Source organism: Sitophilus oryzae, unplaced genomic scaffold (assembly GCF_002938485.1).
Source record: "Sitophilus oryzae breed Bouriz unplaced genomic scaffold, Soryzae_2.0 scaffold_249_pilon_pilon, whole genome shotgun sequence".
NCBI classification, from domain to species: Eukaryota; Metazoa; Arthropoda; class Insecta; order Coleoptera; family Curculionidae; genus Sitophilus; species Sitophilus oryzae.
Window position 1 is genome coordinate 564,094 of NW_022146806.1, and position 17,126 is coordinate 581,219.

At 32.3% G+C, this 17,126-nt stretch overlaps 1 protein-coding gene and 1 long non-coding RNA gene across 4 annotated transcripts; one reads left to right on the plus strand and one right to left on the minus strand.

The window, feature by feature from the left end:
• Positions 1 to 715: 715 nt before the first annotated feature.
• On the minus strand, positions 716 to 17,111 carry LOC115884463. Of its 3 annotated transcripts, none has more exons than XM_030903056.1 (15): positions 16,702 to 17,111; positions 16,414 to 16,625; positions 16,094 to 16,344; positions 15,575 to 16,023; positions 15,382 to 15,517; positions 15,125 to 15,262; positions 8,883 to 9,409; positions 8,666 to 8,828; positions 8,443 to 8,586; positions 6,768 to 6,876; positions 6,467 to 6,712; positions 4,088 to 4,295; positions 3,892 to 4,023; positions 3,649 to 3,822; positions 716 to 1,951 (listed from the first exon to the last, which is right to left on the minus strand). In XM_030903056.1, exons 1-15 carry the CDS (start codon positions 16,813 to 16,815, stop codon positions 1,781 to 1,783), a joined length of 3,174 nt encoding a protein of 1,057 aa, XP_030758916.1. In that variant the 5' UTR covers positions 16,816 to 17,111; the 3' UTR covers positions 716 to 1,780. The 3 variants fall into 3 exon arrangements, with proteins under 3 accessions (XP_030758916.1, XP_030758915.1, XP_030758913.1); XM_030903055.1 differs by having other exon boundaries at positions 15,125 to 15,295; XM_030903053.1 differs by having other exon boundaries at positions 15,125 to 15,298.
• Positions 11,596 to 13,801, plus strand: LOC115884465. The gene is made up of 3 exons (XR_004050564.1): positions 11,596 to 11,782; positions 12,084 to 12,372; positions 12,986 to 13,801. It is a non-coding gene; the product is annotated as an uncharacterized LOC115884465 (long non-coding RNA).
• Positions 17,112 to 17,126: the final 15 nt, after the last annotated feature.

Genomic DNA, 17,126 nt, shown 5'->3' on the forward strand with positions numbered 1-17,126 from the left:
CATTGAAAGAAGATCCTATATTTTTATTAGTCCTTTAAATTCTAGTATTGAATATAAATCGAACATGTCTCCATAGCGCAGTGCGCAGTTTCCGACCACGAACCGATGATTCAGAGTTCGAATCCGGGTCAGGGCAAAGACTTTTTTATTTTATTTTCGTTTATATTCTGACAGTAAAGTATTAATTATGTTAAGGTATAAACGAAAATAAAATAAAAAAGTATTTGCCCTGACCAGGATTCGAACTCTGAATCATCGGTTCGCGGTCGGAAACTCTACGCACTGCGCTATGGAGAAAAGTTCGATTTATATTCAAGACTAGAATTTATAGGACTAAATTAATAAAAAATATAGGATCTTCTTCCGATGCGCAGTAGTGAACGCAACGGGTATCGGCAGCCAGACGAGCCGCATGCTGCTCCAGAGAGCACAGTAAAAGATATATCAAAGAGCCAGACGTCTTAAATTACTTTCTCGAAAACGTTGCTAGCTCTTAAGACTATACCTTTTTGTTATCAAGATGACATTTTAAACGGCAACTGACATATATGTCATAATATTTTAATTTTAAATATGTATGCAATATAATTTAAATTAATATGATGCAACTTTATACTAAGAAAACATTTATACATTCACAAAATACAACAAAACCTAATAATGTAGTTTGAAAACAATGAAAACTGCATTAAAATTAAAAAAGTTAAGCGCGACCCCTTGTGTCAGAATTAGATGATTAAATTTTCGCAATTTTTACACCATTTGATGACCGGTGGCACCTCTAGTGTTTGTTCAAACGGTTAGTCTTTTACTCCCGTTTGTAGCCATTAAAGAAAAGTTCTAAAGGGGGATGTTTTGTGATTTTGATTAAAGTCATATTTTTGCTATTTAAAGTATCACATTTTCTGATAACTATTATCACTTTTTCCGTAGCACTGAACTAAATACATTTTGTGCTTCTTTAACATTTTAAAACAGACTTTAACATTTTGAAATAGAAAAGTTTAAACGGGATTGAAATTTTAGAACAAACAAAAATTTTTATAAAAAATGCATTTTTGTAAAACAATCCGGGGACATACTGTATATTAATTATTATTTTAGCATATTTTTATTGTTATGAATAATCAAACTTAATAGTATTTTAAGTTTAATATAGTTAACGACGAATTTTAAATAATCACTAAAATAGTCTGATATGAACTCAACTACGTCAATGACGTCAAATGTTAATGTTAATTGCCAATATAAATCAGAATAAACCTTGAAGCTATAGTCTGTATAGCCAGAAAATATATGGTTTGATATACAACCGTATGACAGAAAGAAACGGCGTCACGGTGGCCCTAGAAATGAGAATCGATGACAATTTCCGTCGAGATGATGCATATATGTAATTTATTAAAGACATATATAAAATTTTGTCAAAAATTATTATTCAACATGAAAGAAAAAGTTTACTTTTTCATTTAGACAATAATGTTTAACAATTATTTTTTATGTCATTTTTTACCAAATGACATGTAGAGATCGGCCCGACGGAAGTTGTCAATACAAGGCCGTTTATTATTGCCTTTTTTATATGACATTATGACAGTGAAAACTATGGCTCTCACACATTCTGTCGCTATACAGACTATAGCTGTAAATATGAATAATGCTAAAAAATGCTAATTTCCATATCTGGTACGAAAAATTACCTCACAAAATAATAAAGCGCGAAAAAACTAACGTCTATTTGTACATACCACCCGACTAGGTACTACCGGAGTAAGTACCACTACTGTTTCTCGATACGCACGCTCAGAATTTGTTTGGATTTCACCGGCGTCGAGTGAAAGAATCGACCGTCGCTCGACTCTTGCTGATCGAAAATATCATCATCGAAGGGCATAAAACCGCTGTCGATGCTGTGTCGTGACGGCGTCTGATGTGGCTCGGTATAATTCGGCTGTAAGAAACAATTCAGTATTAAATATAATAGGTGCTGTACTAGCACCACAAACAAGAAAAAATATTGTTACAGAAGTCCCTTAATTTCGGGAATATTTCCACATATTGGCAACGCCGCCTTTGCGGTAGTTCAATACTACCACAGATTAGGTATACTATATTTATACAGATAAAAATCTTATCCCGAAATTCGTGGTACAAAAATTGTTTTTTATGACGATGAGCAAACGAGTAAAATTTCCTGTGCGCAAAAATAAACTCGCGTAAAATAACAATAATCAGCGTAATAGAGAGATATCGGTAAACCGAATAGCGTGCATGGACGTTAATAACGCCAGGTGTTTGGTTTGATTTCCTTTACGTGAGGTGGTATTAACTCTCTTCATTTATAGTTATCGGAACGGAAAGAATTCTGTTCGCGTCGCGTCCGCTATTTAAACTTAACCTAACTTTGAATTTAAAACTTTGAAATTGTTTTGTTTACTAGGTATTTTAAAACTAAAGGGCTAAAGTGCTTATTTCCAGTGCTTTAATGTTCAACGTCTGCCAGTAGGTTTAGGGCAACAAATTCTCTTAAAAAGGGCTAAGTCGTTATCTGCTGTAAACCTAAGCCTCTTTATAAGTTCTTTAATATTGGAAGAGGTGGAATCCATATTTTGGGCCATATTTATTTAATTAAAACTAATCCCAGCTACTTAAATATCAAATTACCTAATAAAACTAATGTAATTATTCAAAACAATTCAAACATAACCTAAAATAAAAGATCTCGCCGGCTGGCCCCGTTTGTCAAATACCCGCACATGCCCATTCCCATTTAAGCAATTTTGTAAACGTTATTTAGAAATAGCGCTTGGTGTAATTGATCTGCAAATTACGTCAGGCGGTAACGTTATTAGCGGGTGTTGCGTTAAAAATTGACTCGCGCCTTTACTCGCGCATATCGTAACCATGATAAGGTACGCGTAAATACTGCATGACGCTATTCGGTTTTCCGATATCTTTCTAATAACTGTGCCGGTCAGGCGCTGTGCACAATTTTAGAGGCCATAAGTGGGCGTGCTATGTGCGCAAACTAGTAACCTAACTAGTGCCCGATTCCGAAAATTGGAACCACGAAAAACAATAAAGAAAAAACAAAGTTTATAATCTGTATAATCTGTGATAATACAGTCATTAGCCCCTTTATTATATTTTTATAAATAGCAAGCAGAGCTGCAAGTTCTGTACTTAGTAAGAAAATCGCTAATTGGTAATACAAGAAAATTAATATTAACATTCAAAAAAAGGTACTTAAATTGAATTCTAGTTGTCTTGACTTGAGGGTAATTATATCGATTTAAGTCATTTTACTGACTTAACTTGCAGATCATCATGATTTAAGTCAAAAATATTAAGTCATGAAAGTGACTTAAATAACGTTATATTGATTTAAGTCTTTACAAAAATGACTTGACTTGAAATAAAATGACTTATCAAAATCATTTGAACTTTATGATGAATTTGGCTGAATTGCTGAATTGATCTGACATTTTGACTTAAGAAATGACTTAAGACTTAAGTCTTTTTAGAACTGACTTGTTGCAGCTCTGATAGCAAGATATGACACTTTCGACAATGCTGATAAATGCAGTTACGTAAAAAATTACGAAAATATTAATATCCTTTAAAAAAATATAGAAAATTATCTCTTACCTCCACTTCCATTTCAGTTGAGTTCTGAGATATCGACGGCAGTTGATAATTGCAGACATCAATTTGCTGACAATTCACTATCAAACTGTTTAATACCTTAATTTTCTTGGATGGCGTATGTGATATTTCAGCGCTTCTCTTAGTGACAGACTTCTTGTAAGTTTTCACTTGCATCTATCAAGACAAATAAAGATAATTATATATTCAAATAAAAAAAAATAAAAAATATTAATTAAAACATACCTGTTGGTCAATTTTGTCTGCTTGTCGAGAAGTTGATGGCTGTTCCCAATCATAGGGGTGCGAATGAGTCTTCATTTTAATACTTTTGATAACCACTTCCGTCCTCTTAGAAGATTTTGATTTTTCATGTAACTGAACAAAAATTACAATATAAATATACAAAAAAACTTAAAAGAAAAGAAGAGTTTTCTTTTACCTTTGCATCTTTTCGAATCTGCTTTACTTTCTCCAACTTGTCCCTCAAATTCTCTTCCGAGGGAGCTTGATACTCTTGGAAATGCTCATGGTATCGTTCCTTGCTCAGCAATTTAATTTGGAAGGTATCATTCGAGAGTTCGCCACTCTTCGCACCGCAAATCTCAACGTTCATTGTGTTGGCCAGTTGCAAAGTTGAAATAAAACATCTGAAAGAAATAGATATATATATATATATATATATATATATATATATATATATATATATATATATATATATATATATATATATATATATATATATATATATATATATATATATATATATATATATTTTTTTTATTTTAAGAAAAAATAGTTTAACAAAAAAAACAGCAAAATTACTACATCGGTCATACAGTACATAAATTGTAAGGTATAATCTAAAAAAACCACATCAAGTAGGCTTGGAAATGACGCACAATTTTGATTTTCACACCCACCTCTGACACCTTCTTTTTCGACCGATTGGTAGAGGTGTGTAATTCATGAATGAAAGGAACTAGTTCTTGGATATAAATAATAATATGCGACTGCGACGGATCGGCCAGGGTACCTATTCTTGAGTTTCAGGGCGTAGAACTCCCGAGAGAAGTGGGCGTGGTAATCATAAAACTGGTAGTTTCCGTATTCTTGAAAAATATTGTGGGAGGGAGTAAGAAACTGGGGAGATGCTAGGGAGTTAAAAGTTCTCTTACTATAAAGCGAGGGAGATAGCAAACCTAACCCAACTTACGGTATTTATTTACGATTTTTTTTGTTTACTTAGCTGTTATAGACTTAATATTTATAGATAAAAATGTTTCTTTGAATGTGTGTAAAAAATGTTTTATACAGGGTGGATAGAAATTTAAACATCTAATATTTAAAATTAGTAAATGAGCATTTGTTTGAGAACCAAAATTAAGGTATAAAAAGAGAACATTTATCTTCTCTTAATAAAAAATCAATAAAGTTTTCTTATGTATAAATTACGGTTATAGTGGAATATATGGCTTTGAATATGGATAAAAACTCCAAAAAGTATATATATTTTTTGAACAATTTTAAATTTAGATATTAGTCGTTTTTGTTTGTACCCGCTCTAATGTCCTTTATTTGAAAATAATACGTCTCTGAATAAAGTTTCTGTATTGACTAAAGTGCAAGACAAGCAAAAAAGCCCTTTTGTTTATCTTACGGGAGGCACAAAGACTTGGGACACAAACAAATCAACCTACATTTGCAATCGTTCGAAATTTTACGTTTTAAAGTAAATTATTATCTCTAGACGCGATGTATGCAAGCCGAAGTCGCTGACAATAGAATAAGTAAACCGCTGACTGTCAAGATTTGCTGTAATTCTATTGGTTGTGCAAACAGGCAACGCTTTCCCCGATTCTACTTCCTCCCTTATACTCCTCGGTGCGTTCGGTCCTTCAAGAATACGACATTTCGTTTGCAGGGAGGCCGAGTGAGGGAGCATTCCCCGGGAGCTCCCAGGGACCACTCCCTTCTCTAGCTTTCAAGAATAGGTACCCAGCGCTATTGTAGCCCGATGCTAGGCAGGAGTGGGGAGTGCCAGCCGTATGTTATCGGATTCGGACCTAGAAGGAACTAGAGGAACTAAATAAAAGACTGGTTTACGTACGGATCAGCCAACGCGATCGTAGCCCGATGCTAGGCGGGAGTAGAGAGTATCAGCCGTATGTTACCTGTCCCGGACTGAAAGAATTGAGAGGAACTAATTAAAAGACTAGTTCACGGGAATATATTCAGTCGGCAGATCCGAGAATAATAACAAGGCGGCGACAACGGATTCGGCTTTGTCTATTGCCACAGCCGGCGTAATTACAACAGAAAATTGTCGTGGATACTGTTTTTGATTTTTAGTTTATTCTTTGAAAATTTTATGGCAATATTTTACTTTAAGTCCTTAAAATTAAGAAATATCTTATAAAACGAAGTAGATATTCTGAATTATTAGACAAAAACAGCTTGAAGTGAGGAAAAAAACAATTTTTCGTATTATTTGCTCCAATTGATTTGTGATATAGTTTTTTAAACTCTGATTTGCGTTTATTTTTATTTTTTTTATCTGCAATAAAACTATATGTTATTAACATACGCAATTACACGTCTCGTTATATTTCGTACATTATAAATATTATATAGATCATACTGTGAATAGTTCTGACTGACAACGAAGTCCATTAGCAAACAACGGGGATGTCAATGTTAGTCAGGAACTATTGTGAACTAAAAACCTAGTTCAAGGAACTATTCCTTTGGATGAACTAGAACTAAGGAACTAATTCCTCCCAAAGAACTAGAATTCCCACCTCTATCGATTGGTGCTTACCTCACAACTTCAGCGGACGATTTGCCATCAACCAAGTCGCTGAAAGGCTTGGTTTCGTTCACAGACATACTGTCCATAATTTTCGAACCGTATTCATGTATATCGAAATCGTTCTCATTCAACGATTTCAATTTTGGAGTGATGTGATCCCTCCATTCGCTTACGCGTTCTCTAGATTTTATTCGTTCTTCTTCGCGGGGATTCAATGGTTCCTTCTCCGTTGCAGAACGCTTAAGGATTTCCTCCCTAATAATAAAAATAATGAGAATAATACTCTTTTAAATTTAAGTGAAAAACTTACTGTGAAATGCCGGTATTTTTGCTCATTTCCGCAATGAGATCAGTGTTCGAGAAATTTATGCTGCTAGTCTCGTGGAATCCTGATGAGTCGAGTTCGTTTGTTGAATTTACTGTGAAGATTAATAAGTGTTAAGCTTCGTTCAAAACCTCCAAATTAGTGAAATAAATTAGTCGTTTTAATTAGCTTAGAAGTTTCTTCATTTAATTTCAATATATATTTACAACATCAATAAGAGCTTGAACACACTGACGGCCAGGTCACACCGGCCAGGCCGCTGCTACCTCTAAAACCATTAAATCAAATGATACAACGCACACTAACGACCTGGCCGTTAACTGGTCGTTGCAACCTGTAGACTGCACTGAAATATTATTATTTTATGCCGCTTGTTGCCGGTTCTCTTCCAAATTAATAATTTTTCAGATGAAATCCCTCAAATTCAACGCAAAATATTTTATTTTTTATAAGATATAGTGTTTTAGTGTAGTTTTTGCACGCGTGCAAAAAATCCAAAGAAATAGTATACAGACTGGATCAAAGGGAAACTTAAATCTAGTCCCTTTTTTTTATCAAGGGTCGATTCTCGTAAAAATTCAAAACATTTTTAAATGACATACTCTATTTATGGTTGGTATGATACCTGTTATTATTATTATACCTTCGAGCTTCGATGTTAAAAAATAAAAAAATTATAATTGAAGTTTTTCTACAACCACTAGTTATTTTTTGATCAAATTAGTATTTTAGTTGTATTGTAGTCATGTACCTACAAGGGAAACAACTATATTTTAAATTAAAAACACTAAATCACCACAATACACCAAAACACTTTTACTTTTACACCGGACGCGCGTTTCGCTAACCATGTTAGCATCATCAGCAGATGATTATAAACTAAAGTACAATCTACAAGTTGAGCGTTTATATACTCGCCCAGTGGGCACCGAGTGGGCATGGCAAAATCTAGCCAACCGAGTCAGAACCCACTGAGCGTAACAGTTAGATTTCCGCCACTAGAGTAGTAGGAACAAAGAACTTGAAGGAATTGGACCGTTGTCTCTGTTCATACTATCTTTACATTTATTAATTCTGATGCTTTCATATGCATCTAATTGCCTGTAATTTGAGACTTGTTTAATTAATTTTAAATTATTAAGATCTATACAATGTTCATTATCAACAATATGTTCGGCAACGCAAGATTTATCCGGTCTACCATATCTTATCTGAGCTAAATGTTCTTTAAATCTAGTTAATATTGATCTCCTAGTTTGCCCAACATATTTCTGATTACAATCTTTACAAGAAATTTCATAAATACCCGACCTTTCCAGTGGAGGTGTTTTATCTTTTGGATTACCTAATAATTGTTGTAATTTATTATTAGCACTATACACAAGTTTATAATTGACATTCTTAAAAATTCCTTTTAGACCACGGGATAACTCTCTATCAAACGGTATCGAAAAATATTTAGACGTATCTTTCTCCACTTGAAAAGTCGAATTTTCAGAAATCATTAACCTATACCTACGTTTTCTAATTAATTTATCAACTAGTGAAGGAGAATATCCATTACACTCAGCTACATTCCTAATGTACTCTCTTTCTATTTCATTCATCAGATTACATTTAGCTCTTATTTTTTGTTTTGTTTCTAAGCATAACTACTTACATATATCATTTGATTCAGGTCCAGGTAAACAATAATCGTGATCACTTAAATGGGAGCCTTCGTGATCACTGTGATAATCAATAACAGGTTCTTCGCCGTCATTTTCTTCAAGGTCTGATTCGTAATCAACATGGATAACTTCACCTAAAAAAGAAAAAAGTTTTTTAGGAATTCTTAACCAATAATAAAAGTAAAGGTTTCAAAAAAATAAATATAATTTTACCTTCTCCTTTCTCACTCTGATAATTCATCGAATAAAAATTATCAAACTTCTGTTCTTTGACAGATTCAATCAGGCTCTGTTTCAGTTTCTCGATTTGTTTCTTGCTCAGTTTTCTCCTTTTGATCGGAACTATCTCACTATCCATACTTTCATCATCCAATTTCTGAAAAAATAAAATTTAAAAATAAATCCAATTACTAAAAAATAATACACATACCCTTTTTTGAAGATTACTTATTTTTTCAGGTTCAGCCTTTGCCAAACACGTTTTTGGTTGTTCCTTTTTCTCTTTTTCAATGTAAATCTTCTTCACAACAGATCGTGTCTTCTTCAAAGCTTTCTCTTCAGTGTCCTTTTTGTAAATTATGACAATCATATCATCAGTTTTTTCTACGATAACATCTTCGAAATCGTATTTCTGGTAGGTCCCGTCGTGATCGCTGTTAACAATGTCACTGATCTGTGACAAGACATCAGGTCTACTATTTTCTGTTAGTACATCACTAAGTGCATTGTTAATGTCTATAGAATTATCTTTACCGATACCACTGTCAAACGTCTCATTTGCTTGAAGTTTATCAGCCTCATCACCGTTTGGCAAAGCATTAATTGTATCATTAATGTCTGCAGAATCATTGACAACAATATTATTATTTGTCTCAGTAGTTTTATTTATATCATTATCATTATTTGTTGTCGCCTCAGAATTTTCTACACTTGCATCAACGTTTTCAATTATGGGTTCTAAAAAAGTAAAGTAAAAAATAAGTAAAGACTTAAGTATTAATGATGGGTTGTTATTTAACTATTTGTTATTTTATAACAATTATTTAGAAATAACATAACGCAACCGTTAGTACTTTTAAAAAATAACAGATATAAAATAACGATACACAGAGATCGACCGTTCGTGAAACGAAGTCGGCGCTCTGCACCGCCACGAAATTCGATGCTGCTCGCAGCAATTCCAAAAAACAACTAGTATGGATTATGGATGAAAAACATGTTATTTGGACAACCATCAATACAGGCGGCGAGATACAACGGACAACTGAGTGGGGAATGTGCGACGGCGCGGCGCGGCGAACGTAGCTGCATCGGTCGATGGTCGTGTGGGGCTTGCAACAGCTTAAAAATAATAGGATATAAAAGAAGCAGCTTTTTTGAAACAGTTGCGGGCATAATGCCTGGCGGTCGAGATAACAGGAGTGGGAAAGGAACGCTGCCGCATCGGTCGATTGTCGATGGAGGCTCGCAACGGGTTGGAGAAGCAGTCATTTTAGATTCGTTGTTTTTTAACCTGTTACGAGCATAACAGAGCGGCGGTCAAGATAATCGGAGTGGGAAAGTAACGCTGCTGCATGGGTCGATTGTCGATGGAGGTTCGAAAGAGGTTGGAGAATAACGCATCAGTTGTTTTAGATACATTGTTTTTCAACCTGTTACGAGCATAACGGGCGGAGGTCGAGACATTATGGCGCTGTGTATGTTTCAGTACTTACTTATTAAGTTTCAATATTTAGGTATTTATTTATTCTGAAAATTTTTCAGAATATTTTAAGACTTTTTAAAAATGTATACAGGGTGGCTTGAAAAATCTGGTCATTGATTAATCACGATCCTGCTTAAAGCCCTTCACGTAAAAAGCTGATTTTTGGAAATCGGATTGGCTTTAGAGTGTAGAGGTTCGATAAGAAGGGATTTTTCGAAACTCGAATTCTAAGGGGGTGAAACCACCCTCAAATATTAGAATATTTTTTATTTAAAAACCGGCGAGTTTTTCGGAAAAACTCTTAAACACGTATATTTATTTTATTTTGTTGTTTTACACATTTTAAGATTTTTTAAAAATATATACAGGGTGTTTGGTTTGGTTTGGTTTGGTCATCACTCACATAAAGTCAGGACTCATCATAAAATATGAGTAATCACGATTCTGCTAAAACTGCTTGACGTTTAAAGCTGATTTTTGGCAAACGGATTGACTGTGGGGTTGAGGTTCGATAAGGAGGAGTTTCTCGAATCTCAAATTCCAAGAGGGTGAAAACGCCTCTCAAATATTACAATATTTGTTATTTAAAAAACGGTTAGTCTTTCGAGAAGACGCCTGGACACGCATAATTTATTTTGTTTTTTTATATATTTAGAATTTTTTTAAAAAATCATACAGGGTGTTCCAAAAAGTTGAGTAATTTATTGACCACGATTCTGCTTAAACTGCTCGACGTTTAAAGCTTATTTTTGGCAATTGTGAGAAAATTTTATCCAGTTTGTATGTCAATGGAAATTCTTGCTTTGCTTTATCATCACCGTTACAAATTATTAGTTCGACGCGAGTACACGCTAGTTTAAGTGTAAAATTAATTCAAACTCGTGTGTAGTTGGTTTACTTATGAAGAATATACTACACATTTTGTTATATTGCTATTTTTGACCGCAAATGGTAAAATCATAACTAAGAGCTTCTCGCCCGTCGAGTGAGATGCACCCTGTACACTGATACGCAATTCAGGATCAACGCGGATCGAGGGGCAGGACGTAGGTAGATCGGAATGTATAGGTATAGACCACAGGGGAACTGTTTACATTTTATGCGAATGCCAACATCCTATTGTTATTGTTTGGTATGTTGCCCAGTATTTCTCCGCTTTTGTTTATTTTTAATTTTGTATACGTATACTTTGGGGAAATCTTAAGAAAATAATAATATAATTAGCTTACTACTTTTCAAAATTTCGACATTTATAATTTTATTTAGTACTTATTAAGATTCAGTCAAGATTACAAGAAAAATAAACTTGAAATATTTGTAAATTTCGTCATTTTTCATCAGCCGTTAGGATTAATTTTTAATCTGACAACGCCGCTCTGTTGTTATAGTATTTTCTATAGTAGGGGAATTGGACGCGGTCAACAGTGTCAATACTGTCGATAAACAGCTGATTGGCATGATCAGCTGTTTGCCGTGCTTTTATTTTTCCATATTTCTTAACTATTAATAAACTATTAATGTATAATTGTTTCATTTTATATAAAAGACCAAAATTAGCATTTAAAATGGGTCTACACTGGCAAAATGTGTGAGAATAAAAGAATTTAAACATCGTCATTTCAAAAGTAAGTACTGTTCTGTGGTAATACAACATCTCGTTTTATTTACCTAAAATATTTACCATATTTGTTAAAATTTGTTTATTTGTTTTATAATATAATTTTGTGAATATAATATATTATGTATATTATAAGAAGTAATGTTTATATTTTTGTTACAATATTGTCCGATTTAAAATCGTATATTTGTATTTAATTATGAATACAAATAATTTGTATGTTTACATAAATTATAATTGGTATGTTTACATTTGTAAAATAATGCCTATTTACGTTTTCTATTACTAAGATAAATATTTTATTTCAGATTTCTAAAAGATAGTGAGAGAAAAATTAAATGGTTTTCTCTGTTAGGATTTATTCATAGCATAATATTAAAAAGTCGAGCAAAAGAGAACTCAAGAACAGCTGATTTTTTTATAAGGAATTGAAGAAAATATTTAAAATCTGATGATTTTCACAGCCATTTATGTCGCGATTTGTGGTCTTTCAGTTGTTTCAACATCACCTAGGAAATTAACATTAAGATATCAGGATCCTGCATATAACGAGATAAGAACTATGATCTTGTTAGGATACCTATTCCGTCACAATATGTAAGTACATATATATTTACAGTTTAATTTTTTAATATAAAATATTACTATATACTAATATGTATACACAGATTCAAAGTGTACAGGGTGGTGCCTTTCATACGATATGAAGGTTTCAAGGATTTTTGTTGATGGAAGTTTGTATTGAAAGAACAAATGGAGGGTTTAGAAATCAATCAAGTCATACAAATTCACTTTCATTTTCCTTGGAGCCTTCGCGTCCTATGAGAGGTGTTACCCTATATGTATATAGATTTGTATATATATATATATATATATATATATATATATATATATATATATATATATATATATATATATATAATATATATTATATTAATATTATTTTACTAAAATTACACTATAGTTGTATAAGATATACATACATATACATACCATATATATATACCATATATACATACCATACATACATGTACATACCATCGAAAAAAAAAACAGTGTTAGGGTTGGCTTTGAAAGCAAGATTTATGTAATTTTATAAAATGTAAATTTATGTGGTGAATGTCATTGATCATCAATTTTATTTTGCTCACAATGTATACTCAATGTAGATATTTATATTCACCAACTTCATGTTTATATTTTGTTTTAGGAAGTGAAGATATTCATGGTGTGGAAGTCGTTACTTTAATTACATAGTGCATATGAAATTGGTCCTTTACATCATGTTTAAAATTGACGTAATGCTACTATGCAAAATAGTGAGAGATGTGAACCCTAGGCAGAGCTACAGAATTACTTTTGTTGAGAGACAAATTATGATAGTGATTAGAATCGCATATTCTAGACTTTTACTTAAAAAATGATTTGTTCGGAATGAACTTTTATAGTGTGGAGGAATACCTGCAAATTATAATATGAGGCCTACGTATATGATAATTTTATTATGATCTGTTGTGTTTGTTTTTTTATATTTTGTATTATATATTTGTGTTAGCTTTAAGAATTTATTGACTATTCCTATACAATTGTACATTGTTTTATGGAAATAAATAAATGATTGATTGATTGAATAAGTTAGGAAACCATACGATCGAGAAAAAAACGGCTTCAAAGGCGACTGGGGAATGAAAATATGATAATTTCAGTGAGGTCAAGCCCTAGAAGTCATTTTCTTGGCTCGTACTATTTTTTAAAGGCGCTCTAAGGTTGTAATTTATTTTTACATTAAGTAAATATGATTTTTAAATGGTGTAGTTTAAGATTGACCTCGCTAAATTATCAATCGTCATTCCTCAGCCGCCTTTGACGCCGTTTTTTTTAGACTATTTGCTATAACTATGTTATCTGTTATGCAAATACATATGTCAACAAGTAAAAAGCCAATGAGAAATTAGTTTCTGCTTGGATCCTTACAGTGGCATTTAACAAAATATATATTTTTTCAGGTTACAATATTTTATTTAATATGAACCTGTAAATGTAAGAATATTATACATATATTATATTTTTTACTCAGTCCCTAAATATATTATTAAAATACAACACTTGTGTTTTTTATTAATATCGTGTTATGATTAATACCTAATTAATGTAAAATTATATGGTATGTAAATATCCTTACACTGAGAATTCGTTTGGTCAAAATATTACTCTCTTACTAATATGAATTTGAAAACTACAGAACATTGTTTTTTTTTAGTTTTTGTGCTAATATTTCCACTTAAAATTACCGAATATATTTATGGTATAGGTAGGAAAAGATGAATTTTGTGCTTTTTAATTATACATTATATTAATTATATTATTATTGTAAATAATATCTACTGATATTTAATATAAAAAATAGTTATTCACATGCATCTATTTTTCTTTTGTAATTAATACTATCTAAATAACAAGACATCTTATATAATAGATCCATTAACATTTTAGTTTATCAATTATCAATCACTATACGATATACAATACGTATAATATCTTTTAATTATATCTAACTTTTAATTATTGAATATTTAATAAACAAATTTTTTATAGTGTTTGTTAAATATTTTATAGCATATACTATTATGTATTTATAATAATTTATTAGTTTTATTGCATGAACATATTTTTAAAATTTATTATTAAAAAATATTTTATCTTTGCCTCTAACCACCTACTTCTATATCTCTGGCTTTTACCTTACTATCATCAATGTATCTCAAGGTTAAATTCTGTTTTGATGCTCTTCCGCTGTAAACTCCCCTACCACTTTCCTCTTTACCCCGCTGTCCATAAACTATGGTAGTGGGGGCACTCACCGATAAAACGATGTAGGCACCTCGATTTTGTGAATTTATGAATGACTTGCTCTATCTATTTTTATTCTTAATCTAAGGTATAGACGAGTGGCGGAATTTTGGCTTTTTTTATTTCGCAATTTGTAAACAGCGCTTATTTGTAAACAACCACCGTTTTTAGAGAGGTATTTTAGATAACAATCTATATTTAGGAATGTTTTGACACTCTGGAAATACTACCACGGAGCACGTCATTGTTGCAACTTGCAACTGCGTTAATACGCCTGGCGGTGACCGCCTCCTACTCTTTCAGATATTTAGCAATAAAATAAAGAAACCTGCTATTTTTAAGCTGTTATTTTAAGTTGTTTTTTATAAATAACTATAACAGTTCCAACTGTTATCTAAAAATAACAGTTTTGCCCATCACTATTAAGTATAAGAAGAATACTTCTACAGATAAATCAATAAAAGTTGGTACGCACGTCATCAAAGACTACTATACTTACCATCACCATTTAGTTCTTTAACTAAACCTGACTCTTCATGATCGGATTCGTCATCAGCTTCAAATCCACCATCAAAATATCCGGAATCGGCTCTAAGTTTATCTGATCCAGTAGATTCGGTAGGATTCTTTGGCAAGTCTACAAACAGGTTGCTAAGTTCTGTCTCATGATCTGCTAACAGTTAAAAATCATGGAAATGTTACATGAAGTTAATACAAATGAATTCATTTTTATGAAAGTGATTTTAAAAAAAATACCTGATATATCCATGTCTTCTGGTATATAAGGATCATAGTCTCCTTCGTAACCTTCTTTTAGAGGTTCGACAATCAGGTTTTCAAAAGAAATTTCAGGTAGATTTGTGATACCTTGCTTCCTAAGCTTATCTTGTGCCTGTAAAAAAAATAATACTGATTTTTGTCAAGTATAAAATGAAATAAAGTGCTTTACCTCTCGGGCTATTTGTTCTTTCCTTTCCAAAACTTTATAAAACTTTAACAAATCTTCGGAATTTCTCTGAGGCATGTTCTGAACTTTTCTTTTTTCATTTTCAAAAAAGTCCCTCTGGTATTTTTCGTAGGCCTCTTTGTAGGTTTCATATGGAGCATCGGGATCAATTTTATTCCGAACAAGCCACCTTTTCTTCAAAACATATGCAAATCTCAGCTTTCCCACAGTAAGACCATCATCGGGCAAAAGACATCTATCATTATATTCAAAAAGATGTCGGATGTGCTGGCATGATATTAATCTACCCTCTCTAGTATTGAATTCTTCAGGGTCTTCCAAATCATACACTGGTTGATCTCCACATGGTATAGAATATGGTTTTAAGCGATACTTTTGCTTGCTGTACTCTAATACCAATACCGATGGATGTTTCTTCTTTTCAAGATCACCTAAATATTGTCATAATTAATAATAAAACTTGAATGCAAATAAATTCTATATTGTAAAATGGTTACTTACAAAGTCTTTGTATTTCATGCCATTCATCAAACATATCAAAGTTGAAATTAAATGGGATATCCTCTTCATTTTCACATTCTTCAAAGAGATCTGATCCGATTAAAATATCCTGTCCAGGAAGAGAATTATCATCATCATCAATGCTTGAAGGTTGATTATCTGGTTCAACCAAAGTAATTTTCTTTCTTTTACCTCTGTTCAGCCGCTCTTCTAGTTTCATTAGCTCTAATTTTCTTGCTTCTTTTCTTGCACTAAGCATGTACGAAAATTAAAAATAATATAGATGGTTATTAAAAAAATTATAAATTCTCTTCACTTACTTATCACCGCTATTCTTAACACAAGGTTCATCATATTTGACCATTCTTGTGTGGAAATTGAGAAGATCATCCCAAAGTTTATCAACCCTCTTTGCATACAACTGTCCACAACTTTGCAGTAGGAGTGCATCTTCGGCAAAGTTCATATGAAAAATTCCATTATCCAAGAAAGTTGTCTGTTCATTTACGAGATCATTAAATTTATCCAATACCTGGAAAGACATTTAGAAGTAAATCATCGACATATAAGAAATAGTTATGAAAATATAAAAGTGAAAGTATACTAACTTGTCCCAAACATTCATCTATTTCGGGCTTCTTCAATTTTTGCTCTAACAGCTTTATAAGCTGACCTTTTGGTGAACGGTAATCTAAAATATTAAATTCGTCTTCCTCCTCCATGCTTCCGTTAACTTATAGGGCTCTTTGAAGAAATTATTAGGAAATAAACAAGAACAAACAGTACACTACAGTTCACACCAAAATTCGAATATTTAATTGCTTTATATCGTAACTATTAAACAAATTATGCTCGGCAATCAATTATTGCATAATACCGTCGGACAAAACACTAGTAAACACAATTTATTCGAACAAATAATTAATATTTTTAACATTTCTCTTCGATATGTACTAAAAGCGACGCTCTGGCTTGACACCAATATTTTTACTCATTTTGACTTTCCGTCCGCCAAACATCTCGTAGAAACGTC

What these genes read in the sequence shown, in the direction of transcription:
- LOC115884463 (XM_030903053.1), bottom strand. Translation starts at nt 16,815, where the DNA reads ATGGAGGAGGAAGACGAATTTAATATTTTAGATTACCGTTCACCAAAA. An exon ending in GTTAAGAATAGCGGTGATAA is followed by an intron (nt 16,345 to 16,413) that starts GTAAGTGAAGAG and finishes GTACATGCTTAG; the next exon opens with TGCAAGAAAAGAAGCAAGAA. An exon ending in AAAAATACCGGCATTTCACA is followed by an intron (nt 6,713 to 6,767) that starts GTAAGTTTTTCA and finishes TTTTATTATTAG; the next exon opens with GGAGGAAATCCTTAAGCGTT.